This window comes from Pseudorasbora parva, chromosome 20 (assembly GCF_024679245.1).
Source record: "Pseudorasbora parva isolate DD20220531a chromosome 20, ASM2467924v1, whole genome shotgun sequence".
NCBI lineage: Eukaryota > Metazoa > Chordata > Actinopteri > Cypriniformes > Gobionidae > Pseudorasbora > Pseudorasbora parva.
In genome coordinates, this window is record NC_090191.1 from 6,204,194 (window position 1) to 6,218,145 (window position 13,952).

The following is a 13,952-nucleotide window of genomic DNA, read 5'->3' on the forward strand; positions in this document are numbered from 1 at the left end:
TGCTTGTAAAGTTATGATATGTAATCATTAATACAAATTTGAATGTGTATTTTATATACTGTATACAAACAGTAAAAATTATTTTATATCTCAATGTGAACATTATTATTAACTTGTCATTATGTTATTAAATGTATTTCAATAATACATTCAATTCTGAATTTTGTCCTCTTTTCTTGTTTTATTAATATATTTAACTAGGTACATTTCTATGCACTTTTGTGATTTTAGACTCAGCAGTGAACGGGACTTTTATTTTGTTCTTGGATTATGACGTCATAAGTCCGCGCCGCGCTCCTGCATCTGTTGTGATTCTGCTGTAGAAAGGTTTGTGTTTTAAGGGTTTAAAGTGACACAGAATGAATGGTATGTAATTAAATGTAACACTGCATTGCTACATTGCTATTATCTAACATTTATCAGCGTTGTGTGAGTAACACAATAAACTCACGAGAAGGAGCGTCTCATTTCGCTTTGTCGTGAATTAGTTCAAACATGAATTCAGTCTCTGGGCGAGTGAAGAGAGAACGGGTGCGTCTCAGTCAGCTCCCTAGTTCAGTTGTCAGGGCACTGATCAGTGAGTCAGCCCATTGACTTATGTCCTGATCTGACTTGTGAACTAGGGAGCTGATTGAGACGCATGGAACCTGTGTCATGACAAATCGTGTCTGCTTATAGGACCCCAGAGCGATTCTATTGTTCTATTGGCTGAAATAACTTTTAATGGGTAATCTGTTCAGAGCCTGATTACAATTCTTACACAATTGTGTTTTGATTTTTGTTGTTTAAATTGTGCTAAGATAGTCTTTAATGTCTTACAAATCATGTTTCATTTGCTAGTAGTATATAACTGAAGCTATAAGTGCTTATAAGTAGGAAGAGGATACAGAGAGAAGGGGATACAGAGGATAGGGAACAGCCGAAAGAAGAAGATAGGAAGAAGATAAGTGCTTATGTAAGTATATAAGATACACATATCTTGTATATAATCTATTTAATGTGTGCACCTGTTCTGTATTTTACTGTTTTTCATTCTTTATTATTTACATTATAGGTACATTAATATGTCATGATTTTGTATTGGTAGTATTACTTAGTTTATCAGTTGAAAATAATTTAGAACATGTTTTTGCTCCCATTATAGCATATTTCAAATAAATGTTGTGTGTGTGTGTGTGTGTGTGTGTGTGTGTGTGTGTGTGTGTGTGTGTGTGTGTGTGTGTGTGTGTGTGTGAACTTAGTATGGCAATGAATTCATAGCTTATTTTTAAACAATTGCTTGTCTAGAACCATGTATAACAGCTTTTGATGAGGCATTTAAAACCGCTACCAAGTTGAGTCCTATAAACGGACACGATTTCACAAGCGGACAGGATTTGTCATGACACCGGAGCTTTAGATTTTAGGGTCTGTGTATCATCTGATCATTTAATTTGCTGTTTGGAATGGAATAATGAGAATAGATAAATCAACATGTTTATTCTTTTTTTGTTTAGTTTAGTTTGGCTCGATTTTTCATTTTTCGTTTGTGGCTTACAAATCGGTTTATGGTTTTGATATATATTTCCACACGTGGGCGGCGCTGAAAAGCCTCTTTCATCCGATTGGTCAAACAGCTCTGCCTTCAGTGCGAGCTTTTCATTCTGTCAGGCAGAATACGAGTGTGGGACTGACAAATGCAATTTAGTAAATAAATTTAAAAATTCTGAAAACGCCACAAACTGCTAACTACACACTATTTAAAGTAGAAATATGTTGGTCACATAATTCGTGCTGTTGCGATTTGCAAGCGACCCCATTCATTTGAGCCACAGTATTCTTTGAGTATGATAGAGTATGATTTCTCATTGATAAATAAAGTGCAAATAGTTCTGTCTCTTTGGATAAAATTGAAACATAAATAAAAATAATTAAAAGGCTTGAACTGTACCATGACGCACGCGTGTATGTATAATACGCGTGTGTGACTGTGAAGTAAATAATTTTGAAAATTTAAAAGAAATAGTTTATATTAGGGCTGCACTATTAGGGGAAAATATTACATTTTGAAAATATAATTGCTATTATTATGGTTAAAATTGCGATATTAAAATGCGATTATTATTTATTAAATTTTTTCCTTTTTTTACAATTGAAAACTGCGTGTATAAAACATTTTGTATTTATTAATATGACTCATAATAATTATGATTTATTACTGCTGAAACATATTTTTTTTAAATATGAAATATTACCATTGCAATAACATTTTCATAATTACAAATTAAAAAGAGTATGTCAGAATAAATATAATAATACTAATTATTATTATTATTATAATAAAAATCTGTTGTTTATCTGTAATATGAATTTCTTAAAGTCTATGTCTTTAATATGAAATATGAACCTCTTGTGAGGTTTAATTCATACTGAAGGCCAGAGGGCGCCCTCAAGCGGAAAACGCAACATTTGCCTCAGAGAAGAAGTGACGCTAGTTTTCAGGAAATCCCCAGCGGCAACCTCCCCCCATCTCTCTTGAAGCTAATATGGAACTAATGTAAACTGCAATTCCTCAACATGCTCCAGAAGGGAGCAGAATCTCATTGAGCTTCATGTTAAAATTCTCAACTTTGCAGCAGAAAAAAACATGTTGACAGCCTTGTACAAATTGTGGTTTTGGCCTATAAGGCTAATTTTGACCTTCATGACAACTGTGAGGGGGTGATTTTTTTTATAACTCGTTCGTTTACGTTATATAAAGCCTTAAAGTTCTGCATAATTATGGGCGTGGTTACAGGTGGATAGCAATTTATCTGCCGTCTATAGTCATTGCGTCACCCACATCCTGCCTTTTTGCCCATTTTCTGTTATCCAGGAGTGACACGAGATGATCGCTTGAAAGATGGCAACGCCCAGCTCACCCCTACTTTAAGGTTCAGAAGGGCTTATCAGAATCCTATGGGTGATGTCACGGACACTACATCCATATTTTTTTACAGTCTATGGGAAATCCCTATTGGAAGCTAACGCTGTAGGATAAATAAACAGAAGATAGAAAAGCTTTGATTAAACATGACGACAATAAACACGACTGCAGCAAAATATGGTGTATTTGAGTTCTTCAAGCCATCTAGGGTTAGCCTGGATGCCAGCCGAACTTAGCCCTGCCCACAACTTTTTAGGTCGGGCAGTTCGGTCTGGCATTGCTCCATAGAGGAGTAATTATCTCCGAACAGAAACTGTTCGGACCAATGAAATCATCAGGACGGGCTTTAGACGATGACGGACAGATGATAAACAGAAACGTAATCATGCACGTCATCAAAGGGGCTTGTATTATATTTACTTGAATTCTAAACGGAGAGCTTGTTAGTATGCATTCACCTTCATAATTTCTCTCAAAGATGATGATCATGTTGGGTAAGTACTCTGTGAATCAATAAATTCTTAAACATTTTTTACAACACCGGCAAAGTTAGTTTATTCCAGATCGTATGCAGACAGGGTTGCCAAGTTTTTACAACAAAATCCGCCAACTACTAGCCCTAAACAATAGCTTCTCGGGGGGGGTTCTCCGGGGGAAAAATGGTGTTTGGGGGTAAAATATGTATTATTTTGGCAAGATTGCCTGCTAAAATTCACACTCATGGGTCTATATATCACATAATAGTCGCTTCAACCTTTGGACATAGAAAACAACCGCAGAAAACAACGCAGACTTGGCAACACAGTGCAGTTGAGCTCTGTCTGATGACATTTGACAATGCGTCGCTTCATTGCTCTGATTGGTTTGCTCCATTGGGCTGTGATTATGAGGCGTGTTTCAACCGAACCAGGAAAGACATCAATTGGGTAGGCCTAGAAAGTTCTATCCAATTGATGTCTTCCCTGGATCGATTGAAACACGCCTCATAATCACAGCCCAATGGAGCGGTTTCAGACTCATATTTTGACTAGAATTGAGTATGACCACGTCAGGCTAATCTAGGGTTATTTCCATAATAATAAAGTATATTATAATGCAGTGCTGATCTGATAGTGCTGATGCAGCGCCACCCACGTGTGGAAATGAAATATCAAAACCATAAACCGATTTGTAAACCAAAAATGAAAAATCGAGCCATCTAATTTTTTGTTTTTTAAACGAAATCATAAAACCAATTAACACGCCGATTTATCTGTTCTCGTTATTCCATTCCAAACTGGAAATTAAATGATCAGATGATACACGGACCGACAAGAGAACCGGAGCTTTAGAGTCAATTGAACCGATTGATTCACAATAAATGATTCAGTGATTCGAAGCGCTGTATTTATTTATATCTCGATTTCTACAAAACATTATATAACTAATATATTAAAGGTGTGTATAATTTTATAATTTGCATTTTCATTAATTTGTGTAAGTTTTGAGTGTTTTTATGTGAGTGTGTATTTGTTTGTTAATTATTCCCATCTTAAACAGGACAATCACACAGAAAATCCCTTGGTGAAGTGACTGAGATCCACGTGACGCACTATTATAAAGATGGCGTTTATTAAAGTAGAGAGTGAAGATCTGAAAATTGAAGAAACATTCATTTTGAAACATGAAGAAACTGAGGAACAAACAAAGAAAGAGGAGAGTGAAGACCTGAAGATTGAAGAAACATTCAGAGTGAAACATGAAGAAACTGAGGAACAAACAGGTTAGTTTCATTCTCAAAGCGAAACTCAGTCATTTGATCATTAATAAAATGTCCAGCTCTACAGAAATTAGTGATATTTTTGACTGTTCTTTATATATGACATGGGTGGGTCGCCTCATGTGGACAGACATGTTGAGCTCACATGACCAGACAAACACTAATACTCTGTCTTCAGTGCATATGCGGTGCGTATTTTTTCCTGTACCCATGTTAACGGACTACAGCTTTCAAACTGCATGTGGATGCGGTCCGGCAGTCGTTTCAGGAGCGGTGCGTCTGCAGCAGTGCGCTGATTGTTTCCACACCGAGTCTATTTTTTGCTGTGCTAGATTGCAGAATTAAAGTGACAATGCATTGTTTGAATTAAAATGTATTGATGTGAAAATGTACAAATTTGACCACAAATGCATAAAGTCTACTCATTTGAAAGTCAACACAAGGCTTTTTTCCTCTGGTAAAGCAAGGCAAACGACACATTTAGGTAAATAAGGAATAAGCACTTGTCGTTTCTTAGAGGTGGTGAAATACATTTCTTTATGACCTGTAGGATTTCTTGTAAAAAGATTTTGAAATGAAAGAAAAAATGAGAGTCTGCTGATTTTGTCCTATTGTAAGTTTGACCTTTGCCCTTAAATTTCCCTCAGGACTTTTGTAAAAGCCAAAATATGACCAAATACTATGATAATCACACCTGGTTTTAATGACAATTACATTTTAAGTGATATTACTAACCATCACTACATTTTATTGTGGTTTATTGTGAAACTGGTTATCTTTCTATCCCTATCTACCGTATTTTCCGGACTATAAGTCGCACTTTTTTTCATAGTTTGGCTGGTCCTGCGACTTATAGTCAGGTGCGACTTCTATATCAAATTTAATTCATACTGACTGACAAGAATAAACATATAGCCGCGAGAATGCGCTCTATGCTGCTCCTGTAGCCTAATATTTACTTATAGACAACAACTTAGAAAGACTGAACACAAACAAAATGCCCCCATAAAGAAAATCTTATTCTGCAAAACACAAACAGCATGTTGTAAAATATGCAGCGGAGAACGAGTCTCACAGCGTTCGTCTCGCGCGGCTGAGCCTCTCCCGGCAGAGAGTTCAAGCGTCTGTGGACTCGTTCCTTCAGCTCTGGCCATCTTGCTTACAGTCCGCAAGTAGATTTCTTTTTCTTCTTCATCACAGTTAAAGTAACCTCTGCTTTTCGCCAGTCCCTTACAAGTTTCTCACTCTTCAAACTTTCTTTCTTCTGCTCGGGTTATGCAGTGAAGCGGGCACGAGCGAGTGCACGCGAGCAGGTGCTCGCATGCGCGCGCGCTCGCATGCGCGCGGCTCCAGCTCTGCCCTAATGCGACTTATAGTCCAGTGCGACTTACATATGTTTTTTTCCGCGTCATGACGCATTTTTAGACTGATGCGACTTATACTCCGGAGCGACTTATAGTCCGGAAAATACGGTACTTCAGAGTTATATGTAACCATATCATCACAAATTTGAATAATTGTGTTGAAATTAAATCGGGTGGCTGGTTAGTTTTTAACAGCGGATTCAGGTGACGTCAAAGCTTATCCACACATCTCTGGTGTGCATGGTGATGGTTCATTATTAGCATTTATATTTATTTATTTAGTAGAATTGTTTATCCAATAGAGGTCACAGCATCGCTCCCTCAGTGGCCACAGCTGATGGGAGCGAACTATACATTCATTGTGATTTTTGGATCACCCATCACTTAAGGTGTGGTTATGAGTACATCAGATGACCACCTTCCCACTCTCTTAGTTTGAGTATTGTTTTTGGCTAGTCTAGTATAGTTTTGCTAGACTTAGTCTAGTCTTTGTGTCAAGCCGTCATTTTAGTTTTTATTAGTTTTCGTCACGTTCATACTCTTTTTAGTCTAGTCAAGTTTTAGTCAACTAAAAGTCTGAGCATTTTAGTCTTATTTTAATCAGAATTATCCATGACTATTTTCCTCTATTTTTAGTCGACGAAAATTGCTGACATTTTAGTCTAGTTTTAGTTAATGAAAATTGTATTTTCGTCTCTTTTTAGTAATGCAATTTTATTTACTTAGTAGAATAAACAAAACGAACATCTTTTAGGCAAAACCAATTCAAACAAGGTTTTTCCAAATGTGGTAATAAGAATAAATGCTTATTGAACTTAATAATAGGAAAATAATATCCTATTTATTTTTTTAGTTATTTAAATTAGGTCCACATTATAGTTAAAATAGTTTTCTGTCTTGCATTTTACCTCAAAATAAAGGATGTAATTTTATTCCACATGGAACTGAGTGGAAATAAGTGAATACAGCCTCTTATTTGCTTATAAGGTAAACATTGTGCTGCGGTTATTTTAACATATATAATTGCTGCCGTTATAATGGAACATTACAAATGTTTACATGCTTTTCTTTTTTGAGCGGTGATGAAATGTCTTGCTCTTGTAAAGTCTAACATTAACGTTATATCTTTAAAATGCATCCAAATAACAGTTAAGCAAAACCGTACAGTGTTCTGCAATGGGCAAAAATTATATAATTTAAACAACGAATTCTGAAATGATAAATTATTGAAAACTCAGAGATGTGGTTTCAAACGGCACCTTGGTGTTTGTCAAACAGGAGGTAATTCAGCCGGGGATTTTTACACGGGTGGTGGGAGAAAAACACGAATATTCTGGATTAAGACGACAAGAAAATCCCTGACTAGCCCCTGATGAACACCTTACGACACGAGGAGAAACAATAACCATCCAAATAGGGCTTACGAACCCCGACTGGCCGGCCATCGTTCCCTTATTCTGTGTCAGACTTAACATTGTTTGTCGTCGTGACTTTAACTCACTGCAGCTGCATCTTCTAAATGATGCCGTGAGGGGGGCTTGAAGAAAGTGACGTTGCCTGCGTTGGCGCAATGCGGATGCAGCCACCTAAATGAGACGCCCCGAAATATTGCAAACTATTAATAATAACAGGACAAAATAACGTTACGACCTGTCGTCTCGTCTCATTTTCGTCAACAAAAATGAAGAGACATTTTAGCATATTTTTTATTTTGAGAACCACATTTAGTCTCGTTTTTATTTGTCATCACATCACCAGCATTTACGATGCGTCTCGTCTTGTTTTCTTCACATGATAAAGGTTCGTTGACGACGATATTTAGTCATACTTTTCGTTGACGAAAGCAACACCTAGTACAGCTCTGTCAGGGTTCTGTCACTTCGGTCTAGCTTATTCTTGGTTTTGTGACAGCCCTGGCACTCCTGTATTTGTCTTGTCTTTTTGTGAGTACATGACTTGTAATTTGTCCCTGCTGGCTATGTGCTTGTTTGTCATGTTTGTGTGAGCACATGGCTTATCTCGTGTTTTCTTGTTCCATGTGCTCTCCTGTCTATTGTATAAACCCACCACCTTTTTTTCTGATTAATTGTTCCATCTTCCCCCGTTACCCTCTTTTTGTTTGCTTCCCTATTTATTCTCCTTGTGTTTAGACCTCACTCCTTTCATCCATCCGCCAACAAGATCAATGTTCATGTTAACCCATTCTGTTTCAGTATCATTATTAATCCATGCCACTATTTGGTAACCAGTTTATATTGAAGATTATGTGCACAGTTACCAGATACCCGGAAGCAATTCCACTCTGTAAAATCACATCTCGACCAGTTGTTAAACCTTTAACGTTTTTTTTTACCACTTTTATATAAATTGTGTGCTTTAAAAGTTTTTAAATTGCTCATATTACCCATCACATATCCAGTGATTATCATCCAGAGTCAGGGGTTGCATCAGACCTTAAAAGCAATGCTTAGGGAATACTGCATTGAGACATGGTCTAAGTGGGACAAAGGTGTTTCTTTGCTTTTATTGTCTATCCATGAAACAGTGCAGTAGTCTCAAGTTCAGCCCATCAGAGCTGGTCTTTGGCCATACTGTGAGAGGACCACTGAAAGCTCTACAAGAGAGAATGCTAGGCATTTAGGACTCAAAACAAATGTGTTCGATTGTCAATCAATTCCATGTTCGGCTTCAGAAAACTTGTGTGCTAGCTCATGAGACATTTGCTAAAGCTCAGGGGAAGATGAAAATGTGGGCCTTCTGGACACTGTGCCCTTTTCCCTCCTGGTGCGATGCCAATGGAATTATGATCTAGTTGTATGTTGATTTTGATACTTTGTCTAAATGTTTTGTGCCATTAAACTGGTGTTAATTTTGCATTTGTCTCTTTTTACCTTAGACCTGACGGGGCTGAAAGAGGAGAGTGAAGAACTGAATGACATGGAGGAAAAAGATCAATTTGAGAATAACTATTTCATAACAAGGGGAACTATAAGTAAGTTCACCTGCCAACAGTGTGGAAACAGATTCACTACAAAAAGAAGCCTTAAAAGACATATGAGAATTCACACTGAGAAACCGTTCACATGCCCTCAGTGTAGAGAGAGTTTCAGTAAAAAACAAGACTTTGAAGACCACATGATAATTCACACTGGAGAGAAACTGTTCACCTGCCAACAGTGTGGAAAGAGTTTCAATAAAAAACACCACTTTAAAGACCACATGACGATTCACACTGGAGAGAAGCCGTTCACCTGCCAACAGTGTGGAATGAGTTTCAGACATAAAGGAAGCCTTAACCTACACATGAGAGTTCACACTGGAGAGAAGCCGTTCACCTGCCAACAGTGTGGAAAGAGTTTCAAACATAAAGGAAGCCTTAACCTACACAAGAGAGTTCACACTGGAGAGAAGCCGTTCACCTGTCAACAATGTGGAAAAAGTTTCAACCAAAAAGGAAACCTTAACCTACACCTGAGAATTCATACTGAAGAGAAACCCTACACCTGCCCTCAGTGTGGAAAGAGTTTCTCTCAAAAACAAACCTTTGTATACCACATGAGAACTCACACTGGAGAGAAGCCTTACACCTGCCAACAGTGTGGAAAGAGTTTCACTCAAAAAGCAAACCTTAACACGCACATGAGAGTTCACACTGAATAGAAGCCGTTCACATGTGGTCACTGTGGGAAAGGTTTTAGGTTATGACATAGCCCTTAAGTACCACATGAGTATTGCTGTATGAAACTGTTTTTATATGTCATCTGTGTGGGATGAATTTCACAGAAAGGAAACGCCTCATGTTTGAGAGACTCTTTAATGTGCTGATTATTGTTATGGTATTAAATAACCATAAGAGGTCTGAATTCCCAAATAATGTCCAGTGACTTGAGCAGAGTAAAGAAGCCGGAGTCAGAATTAGACTCAATGTGTTGATCAGCCAAATTAAGAATGAATTAGTCACAATTTTACATGTCAAAAGAAGTATAAATCTGTATCAACTAAAATACATACTATTGTACTGCACAAAAAAATAACATAACAATAGCAGCTTATCCACATTCGGGCTAGTGCGAGCCAAGGCTTTCAATGGGCCGGACGGGGCTAATAGTCTCTGTCCTGTAACTCTGAGCTCAAAATCACACTGTGTTTCCAGTGCTTTACTAAACTCTACCTTAACTCTTCTCTCTGAAACAACATTACACAACCCCATCATTTCACTAACAAAAGGACATTTTATCAGACTGGAAATTAGAACAATTGCTAAACGAACTTGATAAATGTTTGCCTTTTTTGTGTTTTGCTTAAAGATTTAAAACCCAAGCATCAGTTTTACCACAATTTTACAATAAAAGTTGATAATAATTAATTAATTTGTGTCAGGATGGCGCAGTTATCGTAAAGAAAGAGTGGTTTTACCAATATTTCTCAAAAGAGGGAGGAGTTACTTATTCAGTCACATCTGTTTCTGTTTATTTCTAGTCACAGGATAGCACAAAACTCTGGGGCTTTAATCCAAAAGGACATTAAAACATTCTCATATGTTTACTTCACATTTCCTTAGGAAGATTGATCTTTTCTGTAATTTTTTAACCATCTGAGGAGCTTTGAGGGCTCTCTCCAGTCCCAGTATAGTGTTATAATTTCAGCCAGAGAAACAGAGCGAGCTCTCGAATGAAAAACAGGAGTTATGATAGAGGAGGCTATATTTTATGATATAAGCACAGCTAAATATGCATATAAGGCAGTCTGCTTTAAGAGACTAGGTGTATTACCAGATAAAATATGGAACCAAATAAATAGATGATAGGGGTATTAGTGTTTTGCATCACATATAATTATATTTCTGCCTTATACGGTGATCAGAATCGTATTAGTTATTTCAAACCCTCGCTGCTGTCTGAGTTTTGAATTTAAATGACTTCAAATGTCTTTCGGTCAAGCCTGGAACTAGCACGTCTGCTTTCGATCCAATGTGATCATGATAAGATGAGATGACTACACTATAGTGTAATCCGTGAGGTGTGTTGTGCGTATTCTACTTGCGTAATGTGTGTGTGTGGTAAGTAGGGCTGCAACAATACAGTTAGTCCACGGTCAATACATAACTCTGTTTTTAACCACAGATTTTCGGTTCGTTTTTTTGCTATTCTACCGTAAATCCTCTAGTATAGGCCGGGGCCTTTATTTTACTCAAGCGCATCACGTTCCAGGCCTTTATTGGAAGGAGGCCAGAATTAGAGGCAGGCCTCAATTTTTATTTGAGCATATCAAACTACCAGTAGAATGAATAAAAATTAGATTTTGCGTCTATTTCAACCTATAAAATAAAATAAAATGTTCTTTTATTGAAAACGTACAGTTACCATAACATTATGGTATGCATACAGAACATTAACAACAAATACTGGTAATTCACGCTAAATTCCAGTGTAGCAATATGGTAACAAATACGTAGCAAACATAGGCTACCAGAAGTGCAAACACTTAACCATACACAGTGATAATTAGGTTATTGATTCATAACAAAAGGCAACAGACACCTTACCGCTCCAAAGTTTAACCATTCCTGTCTCGTTTGGTTTGAAGTTTAAAAAAAATCCTCCAATTCTGTTTAATCCTCGTCCCCCTCAGTTTCCTCCTCCTCTTCATTTCTCCCTGTAAACTCCTCATCACTCGCGCCAGCCTCTACAAGTTCATTATTGTACAGCTCCTCTTCGTCCTCCTCATGTTCCGCTGCCCGTCTGTCATCCTCGCGCAGGCAATTGAAAAGTCTTAACGTTACTTCCGGCCTGATGGATGGGTTCTCTCCCACATCAACGTGATTTTTTAAAAGTCCTTTTTATAGAATTTTGCACAGTTAATAGGTAAACACACTTCATGAAGTCACAGGCGTGAGCCGCATCACATACATGAGACAGCCTATTGCCTTAACACAGCTGTCAATCAAACATGCAAAAAAAATAGACTGTAAAAAACTTTTTTTATTTATTCCAGTATTTGAGATGTTCTAATAATTTTGTAATTATGTTAAAATAATTGAAACAACTGTTATTTAACAAATATTATATTTGTATAATAAACTGAGGGGGCCTAGTCATCATAGTGGGCACAGGCCCGTCCGCTGGCTACACCCCTGATGTTGAGGCCTGCCCAGAAAAATGTTGGTTCTAATAATAGCCCAGGCCACTATTAGAGACCAGCCTTTATTTACCTTCGGTGAAGGCGAGACTGGCCAATGTTGGAGACCCGGCCGCTAATGGAATACAGGCCAATATTAGAGGATTTACGGTATTCTTAGGCGACAGGAACAGAAAATGGTTAAGGAGAAAATGTTTTTTATTGCAATACTCTTTCTTTATTTTACTTGAAAAACCTTACTTAAACTTAACTTTAAAAAAAAACCTTGTACACATTCCTGGTGTATAATATAAAATAAAGATTTACAGTGGCAGCTGAGAGATGTACAGCAGCATAGGCCTACGGAAATGAATAAATGTAGGCTGAAATTAAAACTACATAGTCTTCAATATGCAATTGATTCACAGCAACTGTACATGATTTACATGATTCACAAATGTACGTGATTTTTCTCTCTAAACTGAGGAATATTTTAAACAAAGAAAAATTTAAATAATTAAAAACGCAATTTACAAGCGTGTATTGAACCGTCAGGGACTCGAACCCGGGTCCACCGGCATGAGAGTCGGACGCTCTAATAAGGAAGCTAAAGGCTGCAACCTCTAGCGTCAGTCGCTAGAGCATCTCTTGAGGTCAGAGGCAACATGACATCATGACTTTGCGTAAACATACACGGCACTTTCTAAAGCCAAGTGGCGTGTTATCTATATGCATTTTGAGCTATCCGCGTGTATGTCTACGCCTAAACGAAGCATCATCTCCGCAAGTATGTCTACGCCGTGTAATTCTGCCAACCTGATCTCACATTTTAGTCGTTGAAATGATGATCGCGCCCCTTCGTGAACAGAACACACACGCACGATTCAAATGATACACGAGACGACAATTAGAATGACACAATTGGTCACGAGACACACGACAGCCAATGCTGTCAAAGCTGACCTGATGTTTCTTCCGGTGGCAATATTTGAAATGTAATCAATGTCAATCTTTGGCTGATGGACTCGACGTTCTGATTGCTTTTGGGGATTATCTTCACACAAATCAATCGTTTGGCCTCGGAACACTTGGAGTATTTGTACTTTCTGAATAAATTGTGCCTGCAGTCGTATCTGCCTGTTATCCTGTTTTTTATAATACACAAATGGGTAGGTTTAGGGAAGAGTTTGAGTTACGCGTTCAAAAAGTATCTGAATATGTGTGTGTGTGTCCACAAGGTAAATGGATTTATAAACATACTAAATTAGTTTTTATTGAAAATGTAAAGATGGAGAATGTTTCTTGCGATGGGTAGGTTTAGGGGCTGTGTGTGTGATGGGTAGGTTTAGAGGTAGGGGCAGTGTGGGGGGGTAGAATGAAACGACGTTGATAAACCCGCTAAAGAGCGATTATGCGACTTTATAGCATGCCAAAATTGCATTGGAATTGGCGTGTCATACGCCATTTCATGAGATCAGTCTGTCAGAGGAGTGAGGTTTACTCGCACAGCAACTACTACTAGCTGGTAGTGCTGGGAAAAAATGGATTTGATTTAAAAATCGAGTTGGTTTGTCAAATCGATTCATATTTTCAAAACATCGGTTTTTCAAACGCATAAACGCATGTCCGTCATCTCCGGAGCTGCTCTGAGAGTCACACGCCACAAGCATTTTACCGTTTAATTTGAGAAAAACCACCATCATATCATAAACACAAAGAAACTCAAAGGTATTCACGGCAACCCATCAAAATAAAAGGTCAGTTTTACATGAAAAATATATCACATATATTTTTTGTTGATGCACTT

General features: G+C 37.6%; 1 protein-coding gene across 5 annotated transcripts; it reads left to right on the top strand.

Moving 5' to 3' along the window:
• The first annotated feature begins 272 nt into the window (after positions 1–272).
• Positions 273–11,489, top strand: LOC137049353 (gastrula zinc finger protein XlCGF8.2DB-like). Of its 5 annotated transcripts, none has more exons than XM_067427890.1 (4): positions 301–327; positions 841–955; positions 4,445–4,667; positions 8,925–11,489. In XM_067427890.1, exons 3-4 carry the CDS (start codon positions 4,508–4,510, stop codon positions 9,686–9,688), a joined length of 924 nt encoding a protein of 307 aa, XP_067283991.1. In that variant the 5' UTR covers positions 301–327; positions 841–955; positions 4,445–4,507; the 3' UTR covers positions 9,689–11,489. The 5 variants fall into 5 exon arrangements, with proteins under 5 accessions (XP_067283990.1, XP_067283991.1, XP_067283993.1 ...); XM_067427892.1 differs by having other exon boundaries at positions 302–327; positions 844–955; XM_067427889.1 differs by lacking the exon at positions 841–955 and having other exon boundaries at positions 273–327.
• The last annotated feature ends 2,463 nt before the right edge of the window (positions 11,490–13,952 follow it).